This window comes from Theropithecus gelada, chromosome 2 (assembly GCF_003255815.1).
Source record: "Theropithecus gelada isolate Dixy chromosome 2, Tgel_1.0, whole genome shotgun sequence".
Classification (NCBI taxonomy): Eukaryota; Metazoa; Chordata; class Mammalia; order Primates; family Cercopithecidae; genus Theropithecus; species Theropithecus gelada.
The window spans coordinates 97,599,980-97,609,645 of NC_037669.1; the positions used below are offsets into that span (position 1 = coordinate 97,599,980).

Below are 9,666 nucleotides of genomic sequence, written 5' to 3' on the forward strand. Positions count from 1 at the left end.
AAACCTTTCTTCTTTCACGTGTGTGTCTGCATCTGCGTGTCCGTCTGTCCACCTAGGCAGTGGAGGACTGACCCCTGCCCACCAGGGCCTTTGCCTTGGGGGAGGATTAATTCTGCCTTTGCCTTGTAGGGTGCTTGAAGATGAGATTGAACACCTTCGAAATGAGCTCAGGGAAACAGTGGATGAGAATGGGCGATTGTATAAGCTGCTGAAGGAAAGGGACTTTGAAATCAAACACCTCAAAAAGAAAATAGAAGAAGACAGACTTGCCTTCACAGGTAGCTCCACCATTGTTGTGACAGTCCTTGTCCTGCAGTCCAGGGACTACAGACAGGGCAAACAGCAGGTTCTAGGGAGCCAAGTGCCCAAGAGAATGCCAAGGGTCAGTTTTGTTCAAGCTTGTCCAGAGGAGTCCTGGAAGTGAGGGAGAGGGTAGAGGAAAAGAGCAGCCCCAGGGAGGCCAGCCCACCAGAAAATGGGAGCACAGGGAGCAATGAGGGATTTAAAAATGGGCCAGCAGGGCCAGCAGGCAAGCATCATAGGCAGTGTTGGTGATCTAGTTGGGACTCATGACAAGGGTTCGCCATCATGCTCGCAGCATGTTCAAGGACTGGCAGGATCCATTTCTCCTTGGTATACTGGCTCACATGTTATGTTGTGAACATAAAAAAGCCCCAGCAGCCTGCAGTGAGCTATGATCACCCCCACTGCACTGAACCCTGGGCAACAGAGTGAGATCCTGTCTTAAAAAAAAAAAAAAAAAGGCCCCAGTAGAGCCAGGTATGAACTCTACAGCACCTGCTGTTGCTGCTCCAGAAAGGTAGATGAGACAGGGAAGTCACCTGTTCTGGGAGGATATCATGGGACCCAACCACCACCAAGGTCTGGGCTGGGCCTTGGCCCTATAAGTCTGGGCTAGACCTTAGCTGTGTTGATGGAGACCTCATGGTGGCCCCATGAATCTGGTGAGGACTTTAGCTTTGCAGGTCTGGTAATGACCTTTGATCTGTGGTTGTGAGCCAATAATCTCTGTGGTTATGAGTTTGACTTTCGCCCTGCTGATGTAGTGGGGACTTTGGACTTGATTGTCCTCTGTTATGTATACACCCATTGAGCAATTCAATGGTTAGCCAATTAAATGGCTAATAAATCAGAAAGTATTATAGATGTCACCAATCACAGAGAGCAACAGGGCTGACTCAACATCTACCAGACTATCCCTCCTTGCCTTTGAGAGTAAATGCATTTGAGGATAGGTAAGTTCATAGGACCAAAGCTCTAATCAGTCAATGCTGAATTACAAAGAAAGGGGAATTTGGTATCCTAAGGACGCATGGTAGCCTAATGCACCTCCCTCCATTCTTTGACCTTTTCTGTCTGAAACAAAAAACACAAAGCCTGGCTAAGGAAGCCTACACTCTCAGCCTGGCTATGGATTCAGCTGTGGAAGGTGCTGCTTGCACTTTTGCAAGGCTGTAGAGAAGCTGATGGGCTCCAGGAGGAGCAGGAGACACATCTCCACCCAGCCGACCTGGGAAGCAGATCTGGGGTTACTCCCTCTTCCCCAGCCCCCCTCATTGTTAACTGTCTCTTGCAATCTTTGCCAAAACACAGACTTGGTCATGGCCTCATCTGACTGCCAGCCCTAAGTGTCCCTGAAAACCACTTAAATCCGGTCTTCACTCTGAAGTCATCATTCTGATTTCCATTCTCATATTTTGGAGAGAAAATCTGACAAGCCCATTTATGTTTTTTTTGTTTTTTTTTTTTGAGATGGAGTCTTGCTCTGTTGCCCAGACTGGAGTGCAGTGGCATGATCTTGGCTCACCACAACCTCTGCCTCCTGAGTTCAAGTGATTCTCCTGCCTCAGCCTCCTGAGTAGCTGGGATTACAGGTGTGCGCCACCACACCCAGCTAATTTTTGTATTTTTAGTAGAGACAGGATTTCACCATGTTGGCTAGGCTGGTCTCGAACTGCTGACCTTGTGATCCAACTGCCTCAGCCTCCCAAAGTCCTGTGATTACAGGCGTGAGCTACCGTGCCGGACCTCCATTTATGTTTTTAAACTGTGCTGCAAGTGACAGGCTACTGAGAGTTGATAGATGGGTTTCTTTTGGCTGGATTTTTAGTGATTGCTTTTGGGTTTTGTTTGTTTACTGTATTTTTTGTACAGTTTTTAAGTGATCTAGTGATTACAAAATACATATTACCTTTTCATAGTCTACATATAAATAATATTTTACCACTTCAAATGGAACGTAGAAACTTTACCATCATCCAGGTCCCTTTACCTCTCCCTTTCTATTGCAGTTTTTATATGTATTATATCTATATATATTGAAAATCTCATCGGTCAGTGTTATACTTTTTGCTTTCAACTATTATACATATTTTAAAGAACCCAAAGGGAGAACTATTCTATTTAGCCGATAATTAGCATTTCTGTGTTTGCCCATCCATTGCCGCCCCCATTTATCAAGGGGTTGCAGCTTCAACAGTAGAGCTTGCCTGGAGACAAGGTTGGGAAAGAATAGGAAAAAAAAAATACCCAGAGGATTTTTCCATTCTGTCCGAGCCCCACTTCCTGCTCTTTGGACTAGAAAGACCTTGTCTTGGACCTCTTTCTGATGGCCAGTTCCAGAATTTGTGCTGATTTGAGTCCTGGGAGGAAACGTACCACTGGACCATTTGTACTTCTAGGTCTGGTTTCCTTCCCCAGTAGGCTTGCTACCATTTACTTCCAGAACCCTCAGGTAACTGCTTTACACATCCTATCCAGGCCTTTTGATTGTATCCAGCGAAAGAGACAGGGTAGAGTGTGCTTATTCCATCTTAACCAGAACCAGACCTCTGCTGAAATTGCATTTCTTTAACTGCCAGAGTTCATGATTTTCACAGTGATCCTTTGTTATCACCACCCCCGACACCCTCCTGACACACAACCTATTAAAGGAGCCAGGGAGCAAAGTGTGCCATCTTGGTGCTGAATGGGGCCTGTCTCCCTCTAGATACTCCAGGGCTCCAGGTCTGTTCTGAGCCTTTTCTCTTGGTGTGTCCTTGTCCTCTTCAGCAGACATGAGATTCCAAGGGCAGCTACTCCTAGTTGCCCCACTCACTGCCTTGCCCAGGCTGGCAAGAGCAAGCCTGGGCTGAGGTGATTTGAAAGCCATCAAGTGCCTATTTGCTTTCCACCAGTTGTCACCCTTCATCTTGTTCTGAGGCATATCATGGTCATGTTAAAAAGTAGGACTAAAAAATAGGACTGCCAGTTACTCCCTGCTACAGTGTCAGAAGTGTTCAGGAAACTTGCAGACCATCTGACCACATCTGCCATTACACAGATGGGGGATTTGCACTCCAGAGGGCAAGGGACTGTCAGGGCTACCCACCTAGTCAGTGACCATGCTGGACTAGCTCCCGCTGCCTGCCTTCCACACAGCTCCCATACCATGCAACTTCCCCCACTCACATCCTCCAGTCACCTTCCACAGCCTCCTTCCCTGGCCCACTGCAATTTGCCTTCCAGCTACTCTGGAGTCCTTGATGGTCCTCAGATACTCTAAGCACATTCCACCTCCAGACCTCTGTACTTGCCATTTCCTCTGCTTAGAATGTTCTTCCTAGGTGAGAGCACTCTTCATGGTTTGAGCCCTCACTTCATTCACTCAGGTCTCTGTTCACACATCACCTTCTCAGAGAGCCTTTCCTGGCCACTCCATCTAAAATAGCATCACCTCCCTCATTCTTACCCCCTTGCCCAGCTCTGTTTTATTTCCTAGCACTTATTCCTCCTACATATTAGAATACATATTTATTTGATGTTTTAAATTATCTGTCTTCCCTACTTGAATGTAAACTCCATAAGTCTTTGTTATCCACCACTGAATCCCTAATACCAAGAGGACCCAGCACTTGGTGGAAAATAAATATTTGCTAAATGAATATATGCCTTTCTATTGGGTAGGTGTTACCACCAAATTCTGTGTAAGAAGCAACCACATAATCTTAGCAGCAGTAAGCATGTATTGAGCTTAAACATCTGGGGGTTGGTTGGGGATTGGCGGATCTAGGCCAGGCTTGGCTAGGTTGGTTCCACTTTGTTCAACATGTCTCTCTTCTATTCTTGAGACCAGCCAGCCAGGTATGTTCTTCCTGTGGAGAGGGCAGAAGCAAACACAGCGAGTTTAACTGCAAGAGTGGTTTTTAAACCTCTACCTTATCTGCACCTTATCTGTTAACATGCCATTGGCCAAAGCAAGCCAAATGGTTGAGCCCAGAGTCATAGAAGGCCTAAGGGGACTACATCCTGCTCATTAGAGGGCACAGCAAAATTACAGGGATATGGATGTAATCCTATCACTGAGGATGTCATGAAGCATTGGAGTGATAAACCTAACTCTCATGGAATTAAAACTCTGCTTTCTGTTTTTATCATTTTCCTAGAACATACTGAACCTCTGAGTGGCTGCATTTCCACTCATTGGAGTTGGGTCCCAGGGCTGCTAGGTATATGATGACCCTCCTAAACTAGTGCCCCTTCATGAGCATTCATGCCAAGCAGCTTTAGCTTTTAAGGCCCTGGTGCTGTTGGTGGTGGGGCATGAGTTTGATGTGTATGCCTGTGTTTTTAATTGACCTCACCATTCCTTTCATTTTAGGGACAGCTGGTGTAGCCGGAGACGTGGTCGCCACCAAAATTGTGGAGCTATCAAAAAAGAACCGGCTGTTGATGGCAGAATCAGAGGGTGCAAAAACCAGGGTGAAGCAGCTGACCAATCGCATCCAGGAGCTGGAGCGGGAAGTGAGGGTCCTTGGTCATTCTCCCTCTGGAGGGGACTCCCAGCATGGGCAAGAGGGAACCTCCCTAGCTTCTCCATATGTAGCTGGAAGAGCTGAAGTTGGAAGGTTAAGAGGCTTTCTCAAGTCACGCAGTATATGGTGGTGCTGCATTTTAAATTCAATTCTGTTGCCCTCCAACAGGCTTCTTGGTGTCTCTGGCCTCATCTGTTCATCTGTAACCTGAAATCCATCATTCTTTTATGCCCCGCCTCCTAGGCTGTTGTTGGAATTTCAGGAGACAGATTATGGGTGTAGCATTATTATTTATTAAGCTGTTAGTGAACCCTTGGACTGCTTTTATAGTGCGATTAGGGAATGGGTCAGACAATCAATTAAGCCCTCTCCATTCCAGAGCTGTTTCTAAAGGAGAATTCTTCCATTAATGATCCTAAAGTGAGCTAAAAGTACACACCACCAACATAGGTAACCACACACACAAGGCACCAGAGTGCTTTCCTTGGGCTGCACAATCGCTGAGCAGAGTATTAAGCACGAGGTTTGCTTTTTCAGCTACAGACAGCCCTGACCAGAATGTCAGCCAAGGGGGCCACCGACGCAGGAGCCAAGCCACTGAGGGCCCAGATGGGAGACAGAGCATTGGTATGAATTCTCTTCTGTGCTGGAGAGTCCGCAAGGCAGCCATGGGCCTGGGCCTCCCCTCCTCCACGGGTGTGTAGGTACCTCTACCTGGGGTCCACCCCCAACCCCCAACCGCGCTGCCGAGCCAGATGCCCATTGTCTACCATTGCTGCATCCTCAGAGCAGACATCAGAGAACAGTACCAAGTGTATGGCCTGAGGCCAAGAATGTCCTGTCGGAAGCCATGGAGGGTGTAGCTCCAACTCTGTCTCCAGTAAGGAAGGCTGGGAGGAGCCTGAGAACCCTGGAACACTAGAGCCTCAGGATCAAGAGGGAAGGCCTGGTCCAACTGACCTCCCACTGTCAGCCCAGCCATCTCCTGTACAGCATCCTTACTGGGGACACATCCAGCCTCCACCTTACTCCAGGGACAGGGAGCTCACCACTGCCCAGTGGAATCCTGTTCTTTATGGGGCAGTTCATATTATGAACACTTTCCCTTTCGTAGAGCTCCAAATCTACAGAGTAAAAGTGTCTGTTGGAAATGCGGACTTGTTCCCCAGAGCCCATTTTACTAAACCAGTGACAGTTCATGAAATTTAAGAGGTGGGAATTGCAGCTCCATGAAAGGAAGTCAGTCTGACCTAGTGGGTTGGTTTATCCCCACACCAGACAGTAAATAACATCAGAGTCTAAAGAACATTCCAGGAGGCTTCACCAAGGGTTTTCTTGGGAAGCCAGGCCAGTTGGTGAGAGAGGCAGCCAAGCCCCAGGACTCCCAATTAGGTGCTTGTTTTCTAGCCCTATCTTCCCTGCTGCCTACACTGGGATCAGACTGCCCTGTGCCTTCCTTGAGGAGAATTCAGTCCTCGCTGTGCAGTGATGGGCCCCTCAGGTTTGGGGGTGAATGTGCCTCCTCAAGAGTAGTCTTGTGTAAACCTGTCTCATTGCTGGGGAGGCAGCAGAGGGGCTCTGCCCTCTACAGAGGCTGGACTGAGTATTCTTTAGGGCCTTTCCTGGCTTCAGAGGACACTGCTAAGCTGCCCCTGGTTTATTCCACACATTGAGCACCTCCACATCCCCAACTAGGGCTGCCCTGGATAGGAAACTGCTTGTTCAGCCTGATGGGATTTTCTAAGCCCTGTGACACAGGGAATCAAAAACAGAGACTCGGCTGGGTGCAGTGGCTCACACCTGTAATCCCAGCACTTTGGGAGGCTGAGGCCAGCAGATCACTTGAGGCCAGGAGTTCAAGACCAGCCTGGCCAACATGGTGAAACACCATCTCTAGTAAAAATACAAAAATTAGCCAGGCATGGTGGCAAATGCCTGTAATCCCAGCTACTCGGGAGGCTGAGGCATGAGAATAGCTTGAACCTGGGAGGCGGAGGTTGCAGTGAGCTGAGATTGCACCATTGCACTCCAGCCTGGGCAACAGAGTGAGACTCTGTCTCAAAACAAACAAAGAAACAAAACAAACAACAACAACAACAAAAAAAAACAGAGGCTCTGTCTATGGAGAATCCCAGAGGAGGAATGAGGAGTCATTTGAAGGCAGGATGTGGACAGGGCCTTCAGGGATGGCCCCTGTGCTCTGAGCTCACAGGGGAGTCCACCCTCCATTAAGGTTGCAGCTAGAAGGTGGGACGGAGGAGGGCATCCCTGAGTTGGCCTTACTGGAGAAGGAAGATGGGGAAGGTGAACTGAGTGTCAGCTGGATAACATTTGACTGCAGCCCAGAGCTCACAAGGGAGAAAAGGGGAATGTAAGCCAAAAAAGCTGGGGTGAAGTCACCCATAGAGGGAGCCCTTGAATGGCAGCTGGAGCAGGAGTTTTGACTTTATTCTCTGGCCACAGGGAGCATGGGAGGTTCCAGGTTCCAGAGAGAAGAGTGTGGGATGGGCTGCAGATCTCAATTCATCAGTACCACGTGTTCTCCCTGGCATCTCCTGATCGGAGCGAGAGCAAAAGCAATGTTCCCCCTCATTAGGCTGTTCAGGGCAGCCCAAGCCCAAGCCACACTCCAGAAGCCTGCAGGCTCAATCCACATTCCAACCCTAGGCCTCCAAAGCACATTCCAGAGTGGAGCTGAACACCCTTCCCTCTGCTTGGGGCTTCAGGAGGCTGTGATGTGAGCGGCATTGGCATTATCTGCTCCCCATGGACTGTGTTTTAGTTATTTTCTCAAAGAAAACAGCCTCGGGTAGGGGAGGGAGTGTGCCCATACCCAGGTCCCCCACAAAGCCTGTGGAATTTCACTCTGGGCAGAAAGAACTCTGAAATGGCTTGGAGGTAGGATTAGCTCAGCTGCCTAAGCCAGGAGGATGGGGCCTGATCCAGCCCTCTCCAGAACACCATCTGGCCCTCAGCCCACTTGCCAGCTGCCCACTCAAGCCAAGCTAGGCCTGCCAGCATTGCCCTCCATCAGGACCTGCCCCAGACAGCATCCTTGACATGCATTGTCTTAGCAACCCTCACGGGTTCCCTGGAGATTGGCATTACATATCCCCATTTTACAGATGAGAAAATGAGACTGGGACAGGGCATCACTGCCCAGGTTCTAGAGTCAGATCCAATCTGTATGCTTTTTCCATGCTCTGAGCAGATCAAAGAGATGCTGCAGGGTCACTGCAGCCATATGGAAGCACACGTATTCCCACAGCTCTCAGCACCCCCACTGTCAGGGCCACTGGGGCTCATGGCACTGGAGACCTGACAGGCAGGGCAGGGGCGTGGCAGGGGGTGGAGGGGTGTTGCTTCCCAACCCAGGGCAGATTCAAAGCCACACATTTAACAGGAGAAGAGGCAGGCACCCAACAGAGTACGCAGGGATGGCAGGTGGCCAGACAGGAGGAAGAACACAGAACAAAATATACTTTTAAAAACAGGATGGCCGGGCAGGATGGCTCACACCTGTAATCCCAGCACTTTGGGAGGCCGAGGCAGTTGGATCACCTGAGGTCTGGAGTTCAAGACCAGCCTGGCCAACATGGTGAAACTCCCATCTCTACAAAAAGTTAGCCGGGAAACCCTATCTCTACTAAAAAATATACAAAAAGTTAGCCGGGCATGGTGGCAGGTATCTGTAATCCCAGCTACTCAGGAGGCTGAGGCAGGAGAATCGCTTCATCCCGGGGAGCGGAGGTTGCAGTGAGCTGAGATCATGCCATTACACTCGAGCCTGGGCAATGAGTGAAACTCTGTCTAAAAAAAAAAAAAAAAAAAAGATACACCTATGCTTCATATAAGTTCTCAGCTGGCACATTCTGTTCACGTTGGCTGTTCTCTTTAGCCTGATGGTGGTGCTCTGAGGAAGCGGAACAGGGAAGTATTTGCATACCCTTTCCATAGATGAGGACACTGGATGAGGCCAGGGTTTCTGGACCAGGTGTCCATGTCTAGTTTCTTTGGCCAGTGGTTTTCAGCTGGGCTGCCCAGAGCCTCTGGGGTCTATGGAAATTCCTGGACCCAGTATACTTGGATCTGTCTTTCACACTAGCATTCACAGGAGCTTTTGTTTGTGCCTGATAGAGAAAGGTCAGAAAGCCACTGTAGTACCAGCCCTGCTTCCTGAAGTTCAGCTGCTCTGCCCTGTTGGGGCAGTAGCAGAGGGCCTCAGCATCATTGCCCGATGGGATGCTCAGCCTGACAACCAACGTTTCTGTGGCCATGATGCCCAGCATTAGCAGCAGCTTAAATTGGAAGAGTCAGCCAGGGCAGGGGAAGGACCAGTGTTCTTTCTAATTCCACCTGTGTCACCCCAACCAGCTGTATGCCTGAAGGCAAATTACCTCCCCTCTCTGGGCCTTATTTTCATCATTATGGAAGGGGTTTGAATGGGCTGACCTTGAAGGTCCCTTTGTCAAATATCTATGAGTCACAGGAGTGTCTACTGAAGACAGAGAGGTAGTCAGCCCATTTAAGAAAAATTTCCGGCCAGGCGCGGTGGTTCAAGCCTGTAATCCCAGCACTTTGGGAGGCCGAGACGGGCGGATCACGAGGTCAGGAGATCGAGACCATCCTGGCGAACATGGTGAAACCCCGTCTCTACTAAAAACTACAAAAAAAAAAACTAGCCGGGCGAGGTGGCGGGAGCCTGTAGTCCCAGCTACTCGGGAGGCTGAGGCAGGAGAATGGCGTAAACCCGGGAGGCGGAGCTTGCAGTGAGCTGAGATCCGGCCACTGCACTCCAGCCTGGGCGACAGAGCCAGACTCCATCTCAAAAAAAAAGAAAAAAAAAAAAAAA

At 49.3% G+C, this 9,666-nt stretch overlaps 1 protein-coding gene across 1 annotated transcript in view; it reads left to right on the top strand.

Annotated features, from left to right (window-relative positions):
• Window positions 1-9,666, top strand: part of CCDC13 (coiled-coil domain containing 13) — a 64,796-nt gene that overhangs the window by 14,037 nt on the left and 41,093 nt on the right. Inside the window, exons 3-5 of the mRNA XM_025374877.1 lie at window positions 130-278; window positions 4,661-4,803; window positions 5,352-5,441. Of these exons, the coding sequence (XP_025230662.1) occupies window positions 130-278; window positions 4,661-4,803; window positions 5,352-5,441 (382 nt within the window). The remainder of the gene's footprint in view (window positions 1-129; window positions 279-4,660; window positions 4,804-5,351; window positions 5,442-9,666) is intronic.